The sequence below is a fragment of the Rosa rugosa genome, chromosome 7 (genome assembly GCF_958449725.1).
Source record: "Rosa rugosa chromosome 7, drRosRugo1.1, whole genome shotgun sequence".
NCBI lineage: Eukaryota > Viridiplantae > Streptophyta > Magnoliopsida > Rosales > Rosaceae > Rosa > Rosa rugosa.
In genome coordinates this window covers 23,144,023-23,169,696 of record NC_084826.1, presented here as the reverse complement: position 1 = coordinate 23,169,696, position 25,674 = coordinate 23,144,023, and the positions used below count along the sequence as shown (strand labels likewise).

The 25,674-nt window shown below is 39.6% G+C and overlaps 1 protein-coding gene and 1 long non-coding RNA gene across 5 annotated transcripts; one reads left to right on the top strand and one right to left on the bottom strand.

The window, feature by feature from the left end:
* The first annotated feature begins 3,212 nt into the window (after positions 1–3,212).
* Positions 3,213–6,027, top strand: LOC133721198 (zinc finger protein WIP2). The gene is made up of 2 exons (XM_062147748.1): positions 3,213–4,047; positions 5,304–6,027. Exons 1-2 carry the CDS (start codon positions 3,337–3,339, stop codon positions 5,730–5,732), a joined length of 1,140 nt encoding a protein of 379 aa, XP_062003732.1. The 5' UTR covers positions 3,213–3,336; the 3' UTR covers positions 5,733–6,027.
* Positions 6,028–19,801: 13,774 nt separating this feature from the next.
* On the bottom strand, positions 19,802–24,133 carry LOC133722285 (uncharacterized). 4 transcript variants are annotated; one of them, XR_009852608.1, is made up of 10 exons: positions 23,681–24,133; positions 23,241–23,321; positions 23,080–23,153; positions 22,221–22,585; positions 21,297–22,123; positions 20,769–20,925; positions 20,621–20,690; positions 20,471–20,514; positions 20,231–20,340; positions 19,802–20,123 (listed from the first exon to the last, which is right to left on the bottom strand). It is a non-coding gene; the product is annotated as an uncharacterized LOC133722285 (long non-coding RNA). The 4 variants fall into 4 exon arrangements; XR_009852607.1 differs by lacking the exon at positions 20,621–20,690 and having other exon boundaries at positions 23,671–24,133; XR_009852606.1 differs by lacking the exon at positions 20,621–20,690 and having other exon boundaries at positions 20,212–20,340.
* Between the last annotated feature and the right edge of the window lie 1,541 nt (positions 24,134–25,674).

Sequence of the window (25,674 nt, the reverse complement as noted above, 5' to 3'; positions counted from 1 at the left end):
CTCTACATGCGTTTTCGCATGGAATCCGTTGGCTATCCATAGGTGCGAGTTGCCCTAGGAGCGTAGAGAGTGTCTGTGACATTAATCAAGGTGCCATTTGGCAAAGAGAACTTGGGCTATTCCATGTCCTTGAATTAATACTGATGGCCCAGCCATCGTAGTCACAAGGTAACATGCTCATGAATCAAAATGGAGTCATAATGAAAAAAACTCAAAATTTTATTCATAAGCCAACGGAGTACATCATTGTCTCTTAACCATTAGGAGAATCTAATCCAAATGCTAGCTAATGCAAAACAATGGTAGTCGTCTAACTTCTTTCGGTAATTCCAAAATAAATGTGACCAGGTGAGTAGAGAGATGTCGGTGGAGCAAGGCTCGCTTAAGTACCACTAATCTCAAAACCTTCCTAGACATCACATTTACGTTGAGTACGCCTACTTTGAAGAAAGACTAAAGCATTGGCATCTACTACAAAAATGATATGGCAATTGCCTACATCTCTTGGAAAATAAAGACTTAAACAGAATTGGCGATCTATTGATCCTAGCCAGATTTGTAGTCTTGAACCCTTCACTCTAGATCATCTTCTTGATCTTCTTGTTCCACATAGTGAGCTTCTCTTGCTTCACAATATGCTTTGTAGGCGGTGACAATTTCTTCACGAGCTCTACAAATGTGTGCCCAATGATCAGACACTCCACATCGGGAACATACATCTCTTTGCTCAAACTCCATTGATTGAGGCGCTTTGAAAGCGTCATTTAGATGGCTCTTAGTGTTGGTGGCGCCACCAACATGGCCAGAGGCTTTGCCTCCCTCTCTCTTCCCACGTTGACCTCTTCGGTTCCGTGTTCGCCTATATTGGCGGTTACCTTCCCAAGTAGAGTGATTATATGGACCAGAACGTCCAGAAGTATCCCTAAGATTAGGGTTTCGCTCTTGGCGCCTTCTCTTAGGGGAGCGACTATAATTGGATTCCGGAATATGCCCTATTTCCACGGATCTCGAATTATAGTTCTTCACAAGTATGTTGTCATGCTTTTCAGCGACATTCATGGCTCCAATGAGCTCATGAAACCTTGTGATCCGTCCTGCACCAATATCGATTCGATAGTTCTTAGCAACCATCAATGCAGGGACGGGGAAGGTAGAGAGAGTCTTCTCAATCAACATCGCATCTGTGATCTCTTTACCACAGAATTCCATTAAGGATTTAATGCGAAGTGCTTCCGAGTTGTAGTCAATAATTGACTTGAAATCACAGAAGCGGAGGCTATGCCATCTCACTTCTAGGTCAGGAAGCAAGGAGTCACGGACGTTGCCAAATCTTTCTTCGAGTGAGACCCACAGCCTTCTGGGGTCTTCTTCATTCATACACTCGTACTGGAGCGAATCATCCATATGACGAGTCATTAGGATGATGGCTTTCGCCTTATTTGCCTCTAAGGCTGCTCTATTTGCTTCCAAAGCTTGAGCTTGCTCAACAGTTAGCACGTCCTGGCTAGGCTCGAGAATCGTATCCAAGATTCCATCGGCCTTGAGATGCTGGCGAACATCACGAACCCATCTGTGATATTCAGAGCCGGTTGTTCCCAATGGAGCAAAGTCCAATTTGTTCAGGTTATTCATCCTGAAAGAGAACAAGAAAATAGGGTTAGTTTCGGAGCGAAAAAGGCTACCACGAAAAACTATAAAATTTCTGAGCGTAGTCGCTTCCAAGAAATTAGGGATTTTCTGAGCGTAGTCGCTTCCAAGAAAATCCGATTCCAAGAGGGGTTTTTGGATTAGATCGAAACGACGATGTAAGTGGTCGATCGTTTTCTTCTCAACAAACTCTAAGTTTGGAGGACTCTACAAGCTCTAAGCTTGGAGTGAGCACGAACCCCCACAGTTCGGCTTTTGGTCTCCCCTATGAAGAAGAAAGGGGGGTAGAAGAAGGGATGTTGGAAGTCCCCGCGAAAAAGAAGAAGAAATTGAAAAACTTCAAAAAACGGGAACTTTTAGAAAAGTTTACCTTGAAAAATAGCCGGAAAACTTGACCGGAAAAGACGTTGAAGATGGCCGGAAAAAGGTCGCCGGGGATCGCCGGAAAAGTGGCCGGAAACTGGTGGCCGGAGCTAGGCTGGGCGGTGCAGGGCTTGTGCGAAGGCGTGCGGGGCTGCTGCAGGGCTTGTGCAGGGGCTGTGCGGAGGATGTGCAGGGCCTGTCGGCAGTGGCTGCGCAGGGGCTCGGCAGGTGTCGGCAGATGTCGGCAGGTGCGTGCGGGGCTGTCGGCAGGGGCAGGCACTCGTCTCGGCAGGTATCGGCAGATGCGCGCAGGCTCTCGGCAGATGCGAGCAGGCTCTCGGCAGATGCGCGCAGGCTCTCGGCAGATGCGCGTAGGCTCTCGGCAGCTCCTCGGCAGATACTCGGCAGATGCGCGCAGGCTCTCGGCAGATGCGCGCAGCTTCTCGGCAGGGACTGCAGGGGCCAGGCACAGGAGGCAGAGGCCGGTTCAGTTTTTCCGACGGCCGGTTCAGGTTGATTCCGGCCGGTTCCGGTGGTTCCGCCGCCGGTTCTGGGCTCCTTGGGACTGGGGCTTCGATATGTAGGGTGGTGGTTTCAGGATTTCGAAGGTTACGAAATTAGGGTTTTCAGGGTTAGGGCTTCGTGCTGATAACGTGTTGTAGAGAAACTGAAATTGAGAGGAAATCGCTGTGTATTCTCATTGATAATAGGGGCCTCTTTATATAGAGGATTACAATGCATAGAATCTCAATCATACAAGGAAAGTAATTCTACATTGATTAGGATTCTAGATCCTTCTAATTAAATCCTATTACCACTAGGTCAAGTAACCTAGAGTTTGGGCTAAACACAAATTAGGTTTTCCTTGAACAATAAATAAATAAATGTTGGACAAGATTAATTAAAAGTTGGTAAGTTTAAGGGCACCCGTGATGAAATTAGAAATGTAGGTGTACAAATCATTTAGGATATAAAATGTAAGGAGGTAGAATGAAAATTATTTTAGTTTTATTGTTTAAAAATCAAAATTATTGTTTCGGTTATTCAGTAGCTAATAGGCTTTGGCCAAAAAAAAGAAAAAAAAGAAAAAAAAAAGAAAAAAAAAACTAGGCACAAGGTTCTGATCATAAGAAAAAAAAAATGCACTCGGTAGGTGATTCTATTATTTCCTTTTCCCTGTCCTTTACCACTTTCACTCTGTTCCGTCCACTCCCTTCAGCCATCTTGTACTCTCTCTCTCTCTCTCTCTCTCTCTCTCTCTCTATAAAAGCAACCTCACCCAACAAAACTATTCCCCTCCTCTCTCACAGTACCTAGCTTTTAACCATGGCTGAGTACCCCTACTCATCAAATTTCTTCACAGGTCTCTTCAAATTCAACCCTCTTCTTCATCATCATCACCAACATGAATACCCTTTGATTTCAAACCCTCCTCCTCCTCCGCAACCACAACCACAACCTCAACCTCAACCTCCCTATGCTCACAACTTCTTCAATATCAACTACAATCAGAACCACAACCAGTACTCTTCTTTTTACTCCAGCCAAACCACTCATCATCAACCCCCTTCTCCACCTCTCAGAGAAGCCCTCCCACTCCTTAACCGCTTAAGCCCAACAAAGCATCATGAAGACGAAGAACAAGAGCATGATCACCATCATGAGTACTACTCCTGTAGTACTGATCAAATGGATGTAGATGACAAGATCAGCAAACCGTACAACAAAGAAGACCATGGGGAAGATGATGAGGCTAGTGTGACTGTTGCACTGCACATAGGACTCCCGAGCCCTAGTGCAGCTGAAATGGCATCTGTGCTTTCTGCAGCTTCTTCTTCCTCAGAAATCAGCACAACTCATGACAAAGATCATGTTATTGGAGATCATGGTGATGATTCAACTGGGTACCCCATGAACAGATCATCGCTCAACAAGGGTCAGTATTGGATCCCAACTCCGTCACAGATTCTCATTGGTCCTACTCAATTCTCTTGCCCTGTCTGCTTCAAGACCTTCAACAGATACAATAACATGCAGGTAAATTATCAATTATATATCTTTAATCTTCAATTTGGACCAATAATGATCAGAAACCCAATAGCATGAAACCATGGTCCCAAAACCCATTCCCCTTAATTATCTTCTTCTTCTCTCTCTATATGAGGTTCTTCTTCTCTCTCTATATGAGGTTCCTCTTCTCTCTTTGTTTTCTTTATTTCTGATTTTCTTGCCTTAACTATCATCCTATGCTGGATTAATAGAGATTTAATTTGGTTCTTCTGGCTTCTGGATATCCTTGTTTTTCTTTAATCTTATTTATTTTTGAGTTCACATACCTAAAAAGTATTTCTATCATCGTCATCATCATCATCATTTTCTATCTGCTTTTGTTTTTATTTTTGCATGGTTTATGGGAATTGGGGTCGAGTAAATCTTTTCTGATTCAACTGAGGGTAGTGATTGAACAACACAGGCAATGTTCCTTATGCCTTTAGTACTTCGAAGTCTGTGCTGCTCCCAAACACATATTGGCAGGATCAGCTGAAAAATCTTGCAGTTTTTTCACAGGAGAGGAGAGACAGGTCATGGCATTATTCAATTCCAGTATCAAATAACTCCTTCGGTCTGCAACAAAACAGTTCTTGGTCATGAAAACCCCATACATAGTGTGTGTGTGTGTGCGTCTATATATATATATATATATATATCAAGTACTCCATCTTCTCATTCAAGAAAGTCTTGGAAACTCTTTTATGTAGTGTTTTCTAAAACATATTCTGTCTTCCTTTTTCTGGCAGATCTTTTCAATACAAAGACTTGAAAACCTGACATAAGCAGTTCATATCCAAATCAAAGAGTAATTCAACTAATCTTTTTGAGTAATTTAACTAATATGGATTCACTTGAAAATATGTAATTTCTTCTAGCGGAAATCATTTCAAAATTCATCTAGAGAAAAGGAAAAAAAAAAAAAAAGTTCTGAAAGGTAGTTTGATGATCAAAATACAATCTTGAAGCCCAGATATTAGCTTGCACAGTTAATCCGTTGGTAGTTTCTACGATTGTCTTAAAGTGTACATGGTGTGTAGAACAGAAAATATAACTATCAGTCTCCTAATATAATCCGGTATACCATCCCAAACTTTTATATTTCCTTTTCCTTTTCTTTTTTTTTGAATTTATTCGAATATATTGATTGAGTACTTATTTCCTTTTTCTTGTTAGCTTGATATATATGCAATGTTGGGTCATCTCACAGTTAGCTCATAAACTTGTCGTGATGGTGATTGTAGATGCATATGTGGGGGCATGGATCTCAATACAGAAAAGGGCCCGAGTCTCTAAGAGGAACTCAACCTACAGGCATGCTTAGGCTTCCTTGCTATTGTTGCACACCAGGTTGCAGGAACAACATCGATCACCCGAGAGCGAAGCCCCTGAAAGACTTTAGAACCCTCCAAACACATTACAAGAGGAAGCATGGAATCAAGCCTTTCATGTGCAGAAAATGTGGCAAGGCATTTGCAGTGAGAGGAGATTGGAGAACCCACGAGAAGAATTGTGGCAAGCTTTGGTATTGCATTTGTGGCTCTGATTTTAAGCACAAGAGGTCTCTCAAAGATCATATCAAGGCTTTTGGGAATGGGCATGCAGCTTATGGAATTGATGGATTTGAAGAAGATGATGAGCCTGCATCTGAAGTTGAGCAAGATAATGATTAATCAAGGCAGCAATAAAGTTAATTTTTAACTAAGAAGTACTAAGAGGATATAATCATCTAGATATTGACATAGCTAGCCATGGCTTTCTGAGTAAAAACTATGTAATAAGCTTCGTTTACTTGGAGAGCCACTACTTTCTTCTTTATATTTCTATTATTTTTTTTTTCCCCTTTTTTCACTCTTACTAAACTAGTTCGATCTTCTCTCGGTATTCTAGGATCAAAAATACAATTTGCAAGTTAATTTGTTAAGTAATATATATGAAGCATCATTCCTACTAATTATGCTGATAGCTCCCTTTTGTTTCTTGTTGAGTTTGACCTTGATCATGATGACGAAAAATTCAGCAGAAGTCAGTTTGACATGTGGAGGGTATATATATATATATATATACTCCAAAAGGAAAAAAGAAACAGAACATATGTGTAACTGCATGGGAAATTACTATGTGAAATATAAACTGAATTAATTAATTAATGGAATAGATTTTCATTTATTTTTCAAAGAAAATATATAGCATGTATGTTCACATACAACTCAGAAATTTATATGTTTTCAAAGTTTAATTAATTATTATGTTTATGAGATATATAATATGGTGATGCATGTGGTTAGTGTTTTGGTTTCATTTTTTTGTTTTCATATCATTTTATTGCTTTGGTATTAGCTCTTAAGTTTTAGACTTTATCTAATAGCGGAGAGGTATACTCGAAACTCATGTTCTAGTATGTAATTCAATATTCTATATTAATCAATTCTAAGTTCATAACATTGATCGATCATATAGGTAAGTATCAACAAGTAGTCTGTCAGATACCCATCCCACATAGTGTATTTGCTATGCATCATAAGTCTTTTAAGTGTTAGGGTGGGAGAGAGTGAAGAAATGATATGGTCAATGAGAAGAGAATCTTTGAAATAAGACGACCACCTATTCTCCAACTTTTAGAGATAATAATATACGCACGGATAATTGAACTTTGAGGTTAGGCTTTTGGCTTTAATAATTCAATTTTCCTTTTTAAGATCCTCTCGAATAGTATTCATCAATTCACAAGTCTCACGAATCGGCAATGAATATTAATGTGTATATTGGCAGCTTAACTTTAATAATTTGCTTGTGTTATGCAAATTAAAAGTATTCCATATAACTCGTTGGAATGATGTTTGTAGGTTCTAAAAAAATTTGAAAATTAAACTCAAAATTAACTGATAATAGAAAATGAGATCGAAACTCAGAAATTTATAAATAGTATTAGGCTAGATTTGACCACAGACTACTAATGAAGCCAAATTCTGATTATCGATTAATCCTTGTAGGATAAAGCATCAACTTCTGGAGTTCATATATGTCTGAATCGTGGTAATGGAAAGGAAAAAAGTTAAGACAAGGTTGGGTATATTTTATTCCAGATGTAGATGTAGTTGAGATAGGCTTTTCATCATCTCAGCTGCAAATAACATATATGAATCAGCTTTTTGTTGGAGTTGGGCTAGCTGCATACGATGCCCCCAGCTTTATTAATTTTGCTTTGCTTTAATTTGTTAGTGGAATTGTTTGCTGATGGATGGAACATATACCCTTTGAGATTCACTATTGCTTGGGAAATTCAAAGCAAATGATTAGCTTAGCTTTTAGCGAGGGGGAGGGGGAGTGAGAGAGAGAGAGAGAGTACAGTACAAAATAATGAAATATATATATCATAATTAAAGAGATATACATAACACAGAGTAATCGAACTAAAGAAACTTTAGGGAAGAAAAAAGAGGGAGAGAGAAAGAAAATGATGTAGGAAGGTATAGGACATAGGTTTACTGGAAATATTGAGGGATATATGGATCTTGTTGGCAGCTTTGTGGAGGGAGAGAGAGAGGGAGAGAGAGGATGGCATGGGTAAAGGTCGGGTATAGCCAGAGAACGCAACATGTTCAGTTGGGTGGAGCCCGGGTTGTTGTAAATAGCAAACAGATACTGATACTCTTTCATACTGTACGTGTACAGTGATACAAACACAACCTTGTTTTCTGGTGGATCAACTGTAGCTTGAAACGACCTCTCAATAACCTATATATGACTTTGACCACATCTCTCTCTATCTGCGAGTCTCTGCCTTCTCTCTCTTCCTCAAGGGCTCCTTTAAAATTTAGCCTGCAACACTTTGGCAGCTGCAGCAGCAACTGTCATGGCTGGCCTGGTAAATACTAAATACATCCATGCATGAACCCAGATCAGTAAAATACATACATACGCAGTCCATGCATGACACACATACATACATGTGACCGAGTGGCTTACCACTTTGTCTTAATCAACCACACACCTCTTACCCTGACCAAACCTTGGCACAAGTCGAAGCAGTGGTGGGACTGTGGCGTTTGCTGATTCATATTATTACTTGCTACCAGATCATTGATCGATGATCGAACTATGCGTTCAAACAGACACAGCCTGCATTGAACCAGAAGTCTCTAAATGTTGAGAGAAACTGGTTCGATCAGCATATTAATTGTCATCCATCACAATCAAGTTCCTACCAACTTTGTTAGTTAAACCAAATACCCCTCCCCCCATTAATTAGTTTCCAACCCTTTTGCTTTGTTCTGGGCCACCCACACTATACCTCTCTCTCTCTCTCTCTCTCTCTGCATGCTGAGCCATATACCATGGGAGTCAGGATTACGAGTTCTAGTCATTGTTTCTTCCTTCCAAGTTCGAAATCAGCGATCGATCATCCATAGTATGCCAGAATACCACCATACAAATGTGAGCATTGTTTGTCACTTTGCAAAAATAAATCACACAAAAGCAAAATACAAGTATCGATCATCGATGGAGCCATACAATACCCTCGTGTTTTTCTTTTCACCCTTCCTCTCACACTCAATGACGACTCAACCCAAGTTACCCCAAAACCCTTCTCTCTCTCTCTCTCTCTGGTCAAAATCCCAAGACGTACTCGATCATTTTCTTTCTTTCTTCTCTATTCCCAAAATTATGAATGTTTATTTTTAATCTTATTTCCACGATACTGTTACCAAGACCTCAATAAGGAGACCAAGCACGAGAACATATGTATATATGTTTTTTTATTTATTTCTTTCTATGTTTTATTTTCATGGCCTTTGTATTCACATTCCAATACAGAGGCGACAGCTTTGTCTCCCTTGGCTCGAATCACTACCTTTTCAGCCATATTATAATTTAAGGCACTCATCTTTTCTTGCCAATCAAATGAATTGATAAATTACTCCTAACTACTAATTGTTTCATTAATTTCAACATACATTACTGTCGGTGAGGTTCTGAAGTTAGGTCCAAACTTGACTTTGTAAGCTGAGCGGGGGATGTAGAGATTTTTCGTTGTAAATTTTTGTTTTCTTCGTAACAAAAAAAATTAGATCATTTATTTGGTATAACATTTTTCTTTTTTGGACAATTATTTGGTAAAATATCTAGAAGTCAGGATTGTGTTGTCTTTTATCAGTGTAGACGTACATTCAAGTTTGAATTAATTCATTGACATCACAAATCAAATTACTCGATAGTTGAAAATTCTTCTATACACTGGCAGTGCAAGTAATCCAGCACCTATTAGATTATCTCAACTCTTGATATTTGTAGTTAACATTTTTTTTTCAATAACCAAAAAGTCCACTTGATGTTATCCAACCATCTATTCATGTTGGTGCAAGTGCATGTCGGTGCTGTAAATATTCTCCCTTCATTCGGTGCTCTAAATCTTCCCCCCTTCATTCCATGTTTTCTTGCATTACTCACAAAATTTTTAACAACTTCCCAAACATTTGAATAAAAAATTCATGAAATCTTAATTTTTCATGAAAAGACATAGAAATTATTTTCCTATGCGCGAATCAAACGAGACTAAAGGTAAACCTCCCAAACAAATCCATCGATATGGGGTGGAGATTTCCAATTTTCACTTAGACAACTTTTTAAAACCCATAAAATGCAGCCTAGATTTAATTTACTAAAAGCAAGGGAAACTTAAACTTTCAATATTTAACACTACTCAAGGAATGTTAAATAATTTACATCAAGTAAAGGCCCATTGCTAGCTGAAAATAAAAAAGTAAAATTAATGACAGAATCAAATTAGTACTTTGATGGATATCCTTTACAATCCATGCATGCTATAAATCACAGTGGGGTATTAAAGGCGATGCATGTCATTATTAATCGAAGTCATTAGTGTATATTGATCTTTGCTATAAACTAAACCTGTTTGATAGCCATAACCCTCATGTACCCTGCAAGATATGTGGCCATTAAGTATTAGGAACCAACCATTTGAAGGCAGATCTAAGCTGCTTTTGATCCTCAAATTATAGGTACGAGACAACTTTGTTTTGAGAGGCCCCAATGACGTCTAAAGAGAAAAAGTAAAAAGGTAAAAATAAACTTGACCCCATAATCACTTTTGAAAAGAAAAACAAAAATACCATCTCATCTTATAAAAATAAACAAAACACGATGAAACAAAAATCTTCTTTTGGACTATACCTAGCTAGCTTCTCTTTTTCTCATGATCATTATCCATGACATATGCTGCTTTTCTTTCCATTTTCTGCTGTTAAAGTTTTCTTGCTTTAATGTTTGGAGATTCTCCAAGTTGTAGGTAATAGGTATAGGAGATCATGTATGGGGAATATAGAGAAATTAAAACTTCAGGAAGAAGAAAGAGAGCATACTTCAACTTCAACTTCAATTTCATCTTCAATATAACACACAGATATTGTGAGGGATATAGACTATAGAGTGAGAGAGTCTAGACTTTTGTGCTTGAGGGCACAAGGAAAGTAAAAGTGATCATGTTTGACGCTCATTATTTAGATCTATGTGAAGTGGTTGATTATGCAACTTGAGTCGTCGAGCACGTACATTTACTTATACCAAAAGAGTTAGAGTGAACATATCCTTCCCCTTTGTCGTCCCTCTAACCAAATAAAAGAAAAAGAAAAGAAAAACAAACAAACAAGAAGCAAGGAAGAAGAAAGGGTAATATTACGACAATTGGGAGATTCCCACAGTAGCTATGTATATGAAGAAAGATACCATTTGTTATGCTAGTAGTATACGTAGAAGAGAATAGAGTCGAGAGTTTTTGCTAGAATCCTTGCCCCTAGGACTTTCTCACTGTCACTATGTCCTCATTCTTTGATGGCCTCTCTAAAGCATCGTTTGGTTTGCGGAAAGAAAATTAGTTCGTTGGCTTTTCCCATGAGCATAGAAAAATAAATTTCCCAATTTCCCATTAGTTTACCTACTTATGTTTGGGAATGTCGGGAAAGTAATATGAAAATGTATTTTACTTTCCTTTTCAATGTTTTGATTTGTGCATGAATAGGAAAGTAAGCAACATCAAATTTCCAATAGTATCCTTAATATCAAATTATTTTTTGAAAAGATCCTTAATATCAAATTATAAACAATTCAAAATTTAAAATTTTCTTGGATAAATTGGTAATAATAATCTTAAAAATGGTATTTATACTAAGCAATTAATGTGCAATTAATGAAAGAAAAGTAGAAGGGAAAATGAACCCCGTGGGGTGTGGGAGGATCCACTTTCCTCCCTATTTTCCCTTCATGCTGGAAAGTTCATTTCCTTAGGCATGCCAAACACAGGAAAGGATAAAGTTTCCCTTCCCAAGCTTTCCATTCCGCGAACCAAACGAGCCCTAAGTGTTAGTGAAAGAAAATTAGGAAGAAGACTCCTTAACCCACTTTATGGACTGGAGTGGAAATTGAGTGACTATGACTGGCAAGTCGTCCTCGAGCTATCTTCCTTGAGTTTTGTTGGATGAAAGCTTGGATGCGACGATTGATGGAGATAGGAGGGGTATACGCAAAAAACCCTCTGATACCTAAATGAGAGCTTATGTTATGAAATGAATAGTGATAGAATTGCAATTTATGTCTTACCTGATCTGTAAGCTAGAGTATTTTATAGTGTCCCAAACCTTATCCAATAGTTAGCTAGTTACGGGTTGGACCGCAATCCACTCGGCCACTAGCTTGGACCGCAATTCACTCGAGCCATGACTTATGGTGCACATTTCGCTAGTCCACCCAATGACTTGACGCTACATGTCCTTCAAGCTTGAAGATAGTGGGATTATGTTACTTTATGAATAAGGATATGAACTATGTACTTCGGTCGCAATTCTCTTACCCATTACTTGCGCGCATATTTCAAAGAAGTAGTTGATTGCCTTGAGGCTAAGTCCCTTGATGTTGTATTTGTTCAAGGTTATGTCTTCTCGAGGCTAGGTCTCCTTGAGAAAAGTGTTAGTTGGGCTTTCTTTATTTGGGCTTTTAGTTGAGCTTGGTTGAACGTAAAATTCTACAGTACATTAATGTATCAATCCATCAAGTAAACTAGTTTTGATATAGAGGTAAACTGACTCCATGTATAGGTATATTATCTTGACTTCATCTCAAATTAGTGTTCCTCTGTATCGAGCAAGTCTGCCTCTGTATCTATTCTTCCTATCTCTATACAATCACCTTAGACTACAATACAAGTAATGAGCTATAGCGAAGCTAAGCCGTCCTCTTCCTCAAGGAGCCTGAACCCGCAGGAAAAGTAGTCAACATATTTTGGACGACGTTCTGGAGGAAGATGAGGACAACTAGAGGGGGAGGGAGGGGGAGAGAGTAGGGAGGCGGAGAGAGTGAGGGTGAGAGAGAGAGAGAGAGAGAGAGAGAGAGAGAGAGAGAGAGAGAGAGAGAGAGAGAGAGAGAGAGAGAGAGAGAGAGAGAGAGAGAGAGAGATTGAATCAATCTCGATGTAGTTAGATTTCGTAGGTGGAAGGGCAATCGTCAGAGAATGAATAATTTGAGCATGCAAGTGGTCTTATATATATAAAAAACTAGGTGACCTTTAGGACTAATTAAAGCTTCAAAATAACACTTATGAGTAATTTTCTAAATTAATTTTTGGGACCAAAACAAAAAAGGTGTAGGTTTGTTGTAAAATTATAAGATAAAAATGTAAAACGTGTTTAAGGAAAACTGAAATTGGGAGAGAATTGAGTCGTACTTTCATTGATAATAGGGGCATCTTTATATAGAGGATTACAAGGCATAGAATCAGAGTTGTAAGAGGAAACGTAATATTACATTGATTGGATATCTCCAAGATTCTCCGAGATTATCTCTAATTCTAACCCTATTACCACTAGGTCAAGTAACCTAAAGTCTGGGCCAGACACATATTCTGGATTTACTTGAACACTCCCCTCTGTGTCGCCCAAATGTGGCGCTCCTCTCCTTGCCTCGTCAAAAACCTTGCCGAGTAACAAAAACCCAGTTGGACAAAAATAACCTCGGTCGAAGGAGAAAAAGAGCACAACACACCTTCACGTTTCGAGACCATACATGTAGACATCTCCCCCTGATGACTACGATCATGGGAGTTCGGATAACTTCGATAAAAAGAGCACAACACACCTTCACGTTTCGAGACCATAATTGTAGACATCTCCCCCTGATGACTACGGTCATGGGAGTTCGGATAACTTCCTCAAACGATGCTACCAACATGTTTCTCAAAAGTGGAATTTAGGCAATGACTTAGTGAGCAAGTCTGGCACACTGTTCTTAGATCGAACCTAGTTCACTTTGATCTTGAGGAGAGTCTGTTGTTGCTGATTATGCTTGGTGTTGTCGCTTTTGATATAGCCTTGCTTTATTTGTTCAAAACAAGCAGCATTATCCTAAATGCTCTTAGGCTCATCTGTGGTAGACTTCAAACCACAATTGTTCGAACATGCGTAATTATGGATCTAATCCATATACATTCACGAACCACTTCGTGAAGAGTAATAATCTCTGCATGGTTCGAAGATATAACGACTAGGGTCTGTTCTGTAGACCTCCAAGATATCGCGGTCTTACCCATGGTGAACACTTAACCAGTTTGGGAATGACCTTTGTGTGGGTCAGAGAGGTACCCAACATCAGCAAAACCTTCCAAAATACTTATATCGTTTCTCGGGGGGAGGGGGAGGGATTGAGAACACAGGCCATTGTTGGCGGCGTTTCTGGTGTGTGATGGGTCCGAATCCATCATCTCTTTGTAGGGATAGAACAAGCCCATATCAATCGTACATCTCAAGTATCGAAAGATATCTTTTACACCAATGGCGTCGCGTTGGCGCAAAGCTATATCTAGCTAACAAGTTCACGGAAAATGAGATGTCCAGTCTTGTGCATTGAGTTAAGTACAATAATGCGCCTATTGTACTTAAGTAAGGCACTTCTGCCTCTGGCACATCTTCGTCATCATCCTTTGGACAAAGAGGATCCTTTTCAGGATCCTGACTACGGACGATCATGAGGGTGCTTGAAGGCTTGACCTTGTCAAAATGCCTAAGCATTTATCAACATGATGCTCAAGTTCCAAACCGAGACATAATCGTGTTCTCCCAAAATCCTTCATCTCAAAATCGGATTTCAAGTGTTCAGCGGTTTCCCTGAACTCTTTAAGGGTTTCCAATGAAGATCATGTCCAACATGAACCGTGATAGAATCCGAAACTTGTTATGGAAACGCGCGGACATATTCCTTCCCAATCAAGTAGTCACTTTAGTGAGCGTTTCAACCTCATTGTAAACGCGCTCTGTGGTCTAGAGCCACTTGGTTTGGGTAAATGAAGTTCACCATGAACTTTCATGTATATTCCGTATCTAGATCCCCATAGAGATACGTAGTGACCACATTTGTAAGCTGCATATTCAATTATTCGGAAACTACCAAACTGACAGAGTAGTGGAGTGCAATGACATCCATTACGAGAGAATATGTCTCATCGTAGTCGATTCCAGGGAGTTTTGTGAGAAGCCTTGCGCTATAAGGCGAGATTACCATATCTTTTTCTCATCACGCTTTCTAACAAAGACCCATTAGTCAATAGGTTTTATGCTAGGTGGTGTTAGCATCATTGGCTCAGAAAACCTTCCTCTTTGTTAGAGAATCCAACTTAACCTGGATCGCATCTTTCCATTTAGGCCTAATTTCTCTACGTTGGCATCCATTCATCAAAGGAGCGTGGTTCGATATTATCAGACTCAACGAACTCATGAGCAATGAAATGCGCAAATACATCATCAATCATGATGGAGTTTCTATCTCATGACTCATATACACTAGTGTAGTTTTCATAGAGCTCTATATTCTCAGTAATAAGTTCTAATGTTGAGGCGTCCCCCAACGATAACCATAATCCAGAAGATTCTCATGAGACAGATTTTGAGTGTCGATGATCCAAGGATTAAGTTGTGCCAAAGTATCCCTCGAACCCATGGGTCTCCCACGCATCCTAACTGGGGCTATGGCCTGTAACGCCAGAGTGCCACTCTCTATGCCGTTGGCGCCATTCCTACCTCTGTGTAGGATGGTGCTATGTCCTCTCGTAGGGACATCCTTCCTTGTAGGCATGTTTGTAGTAGATATGTGTGATCTTGTCACTTTAACAGGGATCGAGATGAGATATAGTGGGGACAGACCACGACAATTCCTGTCGTTCTTGTTGAACATCTGTGTTCTTATCTCCCCTAACAACTAGAAGACTGTCTCATCAAAGTGACACTTCACAAGACATGCGGTGAAGCGATCACCTAGCAAGGACATTAAGTGGCAGACGATTATTGGAGTCTCATATCCAACATACTTGTCTAGTCATCTGTGAGGACCCATTATAGTGTGCTATGGCAGCGCAAGAGGCACATAAATGGCTCACTCAAATATGCGTAAGTACGAGGTACTCGTACCCAGTCACTAGCTGTAACGCATAGATAGATTGAGTGGCGGTGAGTCGTAGAAGAATTAGCATAGCTGCATGCGATATTGCATCACCCCAAGTGGATATAAGGAGATTGGTGTGCATGACCAATTTCTGAGCTACCATCGTAGTCGTTTCCGCAAGACCATTTGGGTGTGGTCATGGGAATATGATGTCCAACATCAGTCGCATTGCAATAACCATCGAAAGTCTTCAATGTAAACTCTCTAGCATTATCAAGTCCAATTGACTGAATAGGATGATCCGAGGAGTGAGCCCGTTGTCATATGATATGTTCTAGGAGTGTAGTATAAGTAGCAATTACAGGTGGACAATGGCACACAACGTGACCAGCGTGTTTGTGTTTCAACCAACATTATGAAATATTTAAACGTTTGCAAGTTGGTTGAATCAGCCCACAGAATCCCCATGGATTCTATGTAAGAACAGAATGAGTATTTTCATATCCTTTGTATAGGACGGTCTCAGTCTTAATTTCCCTAAGGAACGGGCTTTGTAAAATGAGCGATAGGCCTTGGAAGCAACCAATGAGGATTGTGGTTGGGCCTGAGCGTTTGAAACGCTATTTGAAGCAAAGTTGTGACTACATCACCCATCATGGCGTCATAACCATGGGAAGTGGCATCCATGGTGTCATGGCCATGGGAATTGACATCCTTGGTGTCATGGCCATGGGTGGCGCCTACTATGGCATCATCAAAGGGGACGGTGGCGGCCCTAGGCCGACGGTCACACTTAGTCCGGGAATCAATATTTGATTCTTGCTTCGTTTCGCTCGAAAGAATGGATGTCCGTGTGAAGTATTTAGTAGAAGGATCATCATATCATGACTATGATGACCTATCCTGTCGTGACAAAACTAATATGTGTCTAAATCCAAGAGATCTTATCTCACAATTTTATTGGATTTAATAGCTCGAATAGTGACATAAAGTCCACTAGAGAGACACATAAACTTCTCTAAGATGCACATTTTTTCGCAATCATTAGAGGTATTGCAAAAGAACTAATTTTCGTTCTCTACATGCATTTTCGCATGAAAGCTATTGGCTCGAATAGCTCAATAGGGCGTGTTTAGCCCTAGGAGCGTAGAGAGCTTCTGTGACATTAATCAAGGTGCCATTTGGCAAGAGGAATTGGACCATTCCATGTCCTTGAATTAATCCTGATGGCCCAGCCATCATAGTCACAAAGTAATATGCTCAGAATCAAAATGGAGTCATGATGAAAAGGACTCAAAATTTTATTCATAAGTCATTGGAGTACATCATTGTTTCTTAACTATTAAGAGAATCTAATGCAAGTACTAGCTAATGCAAAACAATGGTTGTCTTTTAACTTCTTTCGGTAACTCTAAAATAAAAACGACCAAGTGAGTAGAGAGATGTCAGTGGAGCAAAACTCGCTTAAGTACCACTTATCTCAAAACCTTCCTAGACATCATACTCAATTTGGATGAGTCTACTTTGAAGAGAAGCTAAACCAATGGCATTTAGTACAAAATATATGGCAATTGCCTATTACATCTCTTGGAAAAATAAATACTTAAACAGAATTGGCGATCTATTGATCCCAGCCAGATTTGAAGTCTTGAACCCTTCATTCTAGATCATCTTCTTGATCTTCTTGTCCCACATAGTGATCTTCTCTTGCTTCACAATATGCTTTGTTGGTGGTGACAATATTTCCACGAGCTCTACAAATGTGTGCCCAATGACCGGACACTCCACATCGGGAATATACATCTCTGTGCTCAAACTCCATTGATTGAGGCACTTTGAAAGTGTTATAAGGATGGCTCTTAGTGTTGGTGGCGCCACCAACATGGCCAGAGGCGTTGCCTCCCCCTCTCTTTCCACGTTGACCTCTTTTGTTCCGTGTCCACATATTTTGGTGGTTACTTTCCTCATTAGAGCAAGAATATAGACCAGAGCGTCCAGAATTGTCCCTAGATTTAGGGTTTCGCTCTTGGCGCCCTCCCTTAGGGGCACGACTATAATTGAACTCCAGAATATGTTATGTTCTCACGGGTCTCTAACTATAGTTCTTCACAAGGATGTTGTCATGCTTTTCAATGACATTCATAGCTCCAATGAGCTCATGAAACCTTGTGATCCATCCTGCAGTAACATCGATTCAATAGTTCTTAGCAACCATGAATACAGAGACGGGGAAGGTAGAGAGAGTCTTCTCAATCAACATCACATCTGTGATATCTTTACCACAGAATTCCATTAAGGATTTAATGTGAAGTGCTTCCGAGTTGTAGTGAAGAACTGACTTGAAATCATAGAAGCAGAGGCTATGCCATCTCACTTCTAGATCATGAAGCAGGGAGTCACAGACGTTCTCAAATATTTCTTTAAGTGAGACCCACAACCTTCTGGGGTCTTCTTCATTCATATACTCGTACTGGAGCAAATGACGAGTCATTAGGATGATGGCTTTCGCCTTATTTTCCTCCAAAACTGCTCTATTTGCTTCCAAAGCTTGAGCTTGCTCAACAGTTAGCACGTTCTGGCTAGGCTCGAGAATCGTATCCAGGATTCCATCGGCCTTGAGATGCTGGCGGACATCACGAACCACTTGTGATATCCAGAGATAGTTGTTCCCAATAGAGCGAAGTCCAGTTTGTTTAGGTTACTCATCCTGAAAGAGAACAAGAAAAATGGTTAGTTTCGGAGCAAAAAAGGCTACCATGAAAACATATAAAATTTCTTAGCGTAGTTGCTCCCTAGAAATTATGAATTTCCGAGCGTATTCACTTCCAAGAAATTAGGGATTTCTGAGCGTAGTCTCTTCCAAGAAATCCGATTCCAAGAGGTATTGGATTAGATAAAAACAATGATGTGTTTGTGGTCGATCATAGCTTCTCAACAAACTCAAAGTTTGGAGGACTCTACAAGCTCCAAGCTTGGAGTGAGCACGAATCCCCACAGTTCGGCTTTTGGTCTCCCCTATGAAGAAGAAAAGGGGGGGGGGGGGTAGAAGAAGTGAGGTTGCAAGTCCCCGAAAAAACGAAGAGAAAAAGAATAAAAACTAAAAACGGGAACTTTTAGTAAAACCTACCTCTCAGGATTGCAGAGCGTATTCAATCCTCGTTGTAGGATTGTAGACGAACTTCAGTCCTAGTGCAGGCGAACCGATTTGTAGGATTGCAGCGTGGTTTCGATCATTGTTATAGGATTGCAGACTGCTATCAATCCTAGTTGTTGAAACTGGCAGACGAGAGGCGTGCGGGGCTGCTGCTGGCAGGTTGTGCGCTAGGTAGGCGCTGTGGGCGTTCGTGACAAGCGCGGTGTGTTGGCTTGCGCTGGCTTGCGTAGTGTGCTGCGCGCTAGCTTGTGACTTTGGGCTGCAGAGATGTGCTATCGATCCTAAGCTAGGATTTTCAATCCTAGTCGAAGCAGGTGCTAGGTGGATGTGATGCTGCAAGGGCAAGCAACTGAACTATGAGCGTAGGCTAGTAGCGGCAGAGGCTTGCAGCAGGAACAGGCGCACGGGCGCGTAGGAGAGGTGCACGGCGAATAGCAGCGAACAGAAAAAAGAATTTTTGGGTTTTTGGCTTCTTGAAACTAGAGTTAGGGCTTCATGCTGATAACGTGTTTAAGGAAAACTGAAATTGGGATATAATTGAGTCGTACTTTCATTGATAATAGGGGCCTCTTTATATAGAGGATTACAAGACATAGAATCAGAGTTATAAAAGGAAACGTAATATTACATTGATTGGATATCTCCAAGATTCTCCGAGATTATCTCTAACTCTAACCCTATTACCACTAGGTCAAGTAACCTCGAGTTTGGGCCAGATACATATTCTGGATTTACTTGAACAAAACGTAATATTTTCCTTTAGGTAATTAAAAAAAAAACGAAATAAGAAATTACAACGATTAAAAAAATACCTTGATCGGCTAATTATCTGTAGAATTGTTCATTGTTTATTATATTAAAAGTCATAACCACACTACTAAAAAGAATTGCTTTTGCGACGCCTATTTTGCGACGGCAAATTGGGCTTTTGCGACGGAAAAAACTTTTCGCGACGGAAAATGAAGCCTTTTGCGACGGAAATGTTGGCGTTGCAATCGGTGGCGTCACAAAATCCATTTGCGACGGTAAAATGCCGTTGCAAAAAGTATTTGCGACGGAAAACTGTTGCCGTCGCAATGGTTAAACTATTTGCGACGGGTACTTTGCCGTCGCAAAAAGATATTTCATTTTTAAAAAAAAATGAGGTGAATTGGTTGCGACAGATACTTTGCCGTCGCAAAAGAATAGTTCATTTTAAAAAAAAAAAATGGTGTGAATTGCACACCAAAGCTAGTACCATCTATAGCAATTATTATGAACCGAAAAATATCAAATTACAATATGAAACCCATCATCTATAACCAAGCAGCAATCAAGAGTAAGCCAAAACAACAGCACTGCAGCAGCACCTTCACTTCTAAAAGATGGCCAGACTATCAACCACAGCTGCTGCCTAAGCATACTTTCTAATTTATATTAGGATCCACACCAGAACACTTCTAGCTGGAGCAGCCCCATTCTAATCCTCCTGCATAATATGTATATATCAACTTTCAATTACAAGAAAATGGAAGTAAATGTTTGCATATACAAAACGTCCTTATCTGACAACCTACACCAATCAAGCAAACGTACTTAAGAGTAGCCTCTGAACTTTCAACGGTAACTTTATCATCAGTGGTATCACGGTGAGGAAGACCAAGGTCAAAGTACTTAATGTCCAAATCCAAAAAGGGGAGAATAAGCTGCAGATGTAACACGATGAGGAGAGAAAGCATGAGTAATCAAAATCTTGACCAGAAAATCTAAACTGGAAAAAAGAATATATTATAACACACACATATTGATGGAGAAATAAGAGTTAGATAAACACACCTTATCCTTGATTGATTTCCAGAAAATTCGAGTCATCTCATCTCCTGTAACACATACCAAAAGACTCATAGTATGAGAAAGAGGAATGTAAAATCTCTTCAACCCATGTAAGTACAATGTGTATTAAGTCTGCAAGTGTGCCAATCTTACTGCATTGGAGAGCACACCATCATTTACCACATAATTTGACCTCAGATCATGAGAACATTGTGTTTAGGAACTAAGAGCAATATGAAAATAGTTATTTGTTAAGAAGCATAAACCATGCAAAAGCTGAAATTTCAATGAGAAAGCAGACCTGGAAAGTAATTTGATCCCTTGCTTTCGTGGGAAGGCTCCACCCAATCGTAAGCTCTCACATGCAAAGAACCATACAGAACTTTGCTAAAAACAGTCATGCCAAGGTGATCATGAAGTGGAATGACTGAGGAAGTAGGAAAACAGAATATACACATCTGCATAAAACAATTTACCTAATCATTCAGTAATAATATAATAGAGCTTTTAACACAACAAGAATCCTAATAAATTGTTAAGTGGCAACTTAGATGAATGATGATTCCAACAATCATATCATGGAGAAGTACACAAAATATAATCTACATAATATCAGAAGTTCATTAAGAGAAACTCGATTTATTTTACATGCACATATACACAGTCAAGGCAATAAGAACACTGTTACCAACGATTGCTTCAAAGTTTCACAATATAAAATCCATAAGAACGAGTTGGGAAGAAGAAAAAGAAAAAGTTAGCATTTCTATTTGGCAGTAAAGTGATGGTATTGAAGTAAAAATATATGTCCTTTCTGCTAAATGCTTACCGTAAAACTATCACCTTCATATAAATTGAAGTATGTTATTGGTTGAGTCCATCGAGAAACTCTATTTAGATTGTCTCTGAAAAAACCAAGCCCTCGATCATCATCTGGATTTTCCTCTTTAAGTCCAACATCAGCAGGATGGATTGCATCTGTAAATTCCAACCAAGATCAGAAACGGAAAGTCATGCTAATGTCACTATAAGAAACAGAAACTTTCATACCATTCTGACTCAGAGTCTTAAGATCTTACCTTTTGGATTGAGTAAACTTTAAACAGGAATTATCAATAAGAAAAGATAAACCTCTATTAAGTTAATTTCTGAACAGACATACAATAAGACAAAAAGCAAAGTCATCTTTGTACACTTAGCCAATCTCAGAGGACATTACTCAATCAAGCTGTTCCCACATACCACATCGATCTGTATTAGAATTATCATCGGTTTGCATTACTATCGTATCATCAATAAAGAACAAAACCCCATCAATCCAGTCGCCAGAAACAGCAGAAAGAAAAGAAATGTGATTTAAGCATGCTTGGGATAAACCTTAACTGTCAATGCAGGATATTCTATTAAGACTTAAGACCTCACATTCCTGAATCCAAAACCAGACTACAAAAGCAGTAAGTTACAAAAACTAGACCATCCAATTCTTTATTAAAAACAGCACCAAGACAAGCAAACCCAATTCAAGTTTCATCACAATTTGCAAAACCCAAATGTGATGGCCATGAGTGGAAGCAGCTTCGGCGTGTAGCATTTGATGGACCAAGACAGTCCTGAATGTGATGGCCAGAATGGGCTACATGGACCTCAGAGCATTCACTGCCAAAGAGTTAAAACAATTTAATGTTCCAATCTATAACCTATCTTGCGAAACATACTGAAAGATGGATACAAAATACAATTAAAACATACTTACAGGCAACCATATACTGGAATAACATGCAACAGCTGTGCAAGGCCTTTAATCAAAGCTTTCCAGGCATGCAGTACTTGATGAGCAACAGGAATTAGATCAGGGTCAAGTAATCCATTTTTTGGAGGGTCGAGCGGCTTTTCTATACCCTTTTCTGCAAGTTTTTTGTTCACCTTTGCAGCCTGCTTAATCTTCTTTAAGGGAATGGGATATGGTTTTTTCTTTTGCTTAGGTAGTACAGCTGGAAGATCCTCATTTTGGGGAGATGCATCTCGCTTCCTGAAAGTTGGTTCTACACTGGGCTTCCTACTGACAGAGTAGATGGTTCTGCATGTACTTCCCCCTTTACGAAGCTTTCCATGCTCAAACTGCATTTTAAACAAAGCATGTACTCACATCAATAACTATGTATTTCCAAATTAAGCAGGCAAATATTTTCAAAAGTACCCTTACAATCACAAGTCACAACTTGAACAGCAGAAGCCTAAGAGTGTAACATCACTAGGAACACACGTAGTGATCTAATCAACTAGTAGCACAATCATACATAGGGAAGAGGGTTGGTAGCAACAGTTCTAGCTCAGCCTTCTGACTTAAATTCTTGACAAGTAGTCAAGTACCACTATCTTTTACTTTTTATGGAGTAATAATATCATAATATAACTGAGTAACATACGAACACATTGTTATCTATATTTTCCAACTTGACATTCAGCTTTGCAGCAAAACAAAAGGAAATAAGATGCAGTCCTTTCCATATTCAAAATTTAGCCAGATCATCTAATATGCATATTTGTAGTACACTTCCACAATAATGTGCAGACAAAAAGAACAAAAGGAACTCAAAAAGAGGTAATCAAACCTTCAAGCCAAGATTATATGAACTCGCAGTTGATAATTGAGGCGGCTTGAAATCTATGGTACTGAGGCAAGCACCTAAGAAGTAAAGCAACACGAAAACAGGTTATTTTAAAATTTGTTTCTAAACATACAAGCTAAAGAATGAAAGAATGAGTGTATCACCTTTCGGAGACGGTTCCCACAAAGTAGAGGATGCTGTTGGAGGCCTCAGGAACATCTATCTATGTTGGAGTCCGCTCTCTCCTAGCAAACAAAAAACCCAGTACAACAAACCAAGTGTGAAAATCAAAGGACACGATGCTTGAATACTCAAATTAAATATAAACCCAAAAGAAATCTAGCATTCAACAACACCACCACCCAAAAGCTGATGCAAAGATTGCAACTTTCACACCCAAAATGCTGAATTTCCAGCACCCAATTAATCAGGAAGCTAAAAGACACTGCTTTTCCCACCCAATTAAAATTTGAAGGGTTCTGTGAGGCATTTCATCGAACAGGTGGTGTGTGCTAGAAAAACATAAGACTACCCAAAAGCAACCCAGTTTCCAATTACTACAGACTTGTGTGTAACAAGACTAAGATAGCGTACTGAAACTTACAAGATTGATGAGCCACTTTTTCAGGTTGGAAATACTGCAACTGGTTCAGCTTGGCTCTTATCACAATTCTTTATTTATAATGTACAGTATCTTCCTCCTCATCCTCCTCATCTGAATCGACCACCGCTGCGAAATCAAGAAAATCCACCAGAAGGCCTCTTCTTGCTCAGCTTACGACTCCCGCCGCTGCCGCCACGATAGGGGCCGTATTCATCATCGTCGTCGTCCTCCTCTTCCTCCTCCTCGTCCTCCTCGACCATGTCATCAATGAAGCTCGATCTCCTCCGCTTCTCACCAAATCTCTCGCTTCAATGGAGGTCGGGGATCGCTAGGTTAGGGTTTTGAGCTCGGTGAATAAAGCGTGAGAGAGAGAGAGGAGGAAGTGGCATGAAAGAAAATCAGTTTTGGTCTAGATCTAATCTGAAGGAATGAAGGATTAATTGAATAGTCTTGTTTTTTTATTTATTTATTTTAATTATACAAGCAACGGCGTGACTATACCGTCGCAATAGATGTATAATTATGCGACGGTAAGGTTACCTCCGTCGCAAAAACTCTCTGAGATGCGACGGTAACATAGCCGTAGCACATGCCGTCGCAAAAGCTGACTTTTCGCGACGGAAAAGTTTTCCGTCGCAAATTTCCGAAGCAATTGCAATTGTTTTTAGTAGTGCCAATAGTGTCATGCCGCATGACACTACACTTGTGCTAACCACACCATCATTTGTGTTCTACTTGTGCAACAAATACACATGGTATTCTCTGCTATCTCTCCACTATGAGCTCGTCCCATTTACGTTTGTGAACTAGATTATTCTTAGGGCCAAATTTGGCCCTTCCCATAGCCTTTTAACCGTCAAATTGGCTCTTTAGCCCTCTTATGGACCCTTGTTGAAGATGAAATTAGGGCTATATATGAGGGAATTAGCTCTATAACCTCTATTACTGGAGATGGCCTGTATTAAAAGCATCTTATCATTGCATAACTCTTCCATTTATATATATACAGATCTTATCCAGAGCGGAGCCCCGCTTTGAAATTAATGTGTGAAGTTCGAGTTTTGGGTCACTTTTCGGTCGCACATCCACATCTCGACCGTTCAGTTTTTAGGTACTAGTGTATAGATCATCTCTACAAATTTTCAGTCAAAATGATGATTGTTAAGGCATTGATAACTGCCTTAAAGCTAGTACGGTTCAGGTTGAAAGATTCAGTCTGTCCATTGGTTTAAGCGAGTTAGATACCTTAACGATCATCAATTTGGTTGAAAATTTGCAGAGATGATCTATACACTAGTACCTAAAAACTGCATGGTCGAGGTGTGGATATGCGACTGAAAAGTGACCCAAAACTCGAACTTCACGCGTTAATTTCAAAGCGGAGCTCCGCTCTGGATAAAATCTGTATATATATATATATATACAGTCCTTCTTGGCTAAGGACATCCTTACATAAACTTAGGTACGGATTTCTAGTTTTTGGCCATTTTCGATCACATATTCACATTTTAACCGTTCAGTTTTTAGGTCCTAATGTATAGATCATCTCTGCAAAATTTCAGCCAAATTGATGATCGTTAAGGTATCTAACTCGTTAAGTGTTCTGCACATTGGGATCCAAAAACTGATCAGTGGAGATGTTGATATGTGATCGAAAAGTGGGTCAAACAAGGGATCCCTTAAAATGATAAAAAAATGGATTCTTTAACAGAAGGGCCCTGTGTGTGTGTGTCTCTCTCTCTCTCTCTCTCTCTCAATATATATATATATATATTCTATCCAGAGCGAGGCCTCGCTTTGAAATTAAAGTGCGAGGTTGGAGTTTAGGGTCACTTTTCGGTCTCATATCCACATCTCGACTGTTCAGCTTTTAGGTACTAATGTATAGATCATCTCTGCAAAATTTCAACCAAATTGATGGTCGTTAAGGCATTGATAACTATCTTAAAGCTAGTACTGTTCAGGTTGGACAAATTCAGTTCTTCCATTGATTT

Bases quoted from the DNA above. Each gene is read 5' to 3' on its own strand.
- LOC133721198 (XM_062147748.1), top strand. From the start codon at position 3,337: ATGGCTGAGTACCCCTACTCATCAAATTTCTTCACAGGTCTCTTCAAA. The intron at 4,048-5,303 runs GTAAATTATCAA...TGGTGATTGTAG, and splicing joins ACAGATACAATAACATGCAG to ATGCATATGTGGGGGCATGG.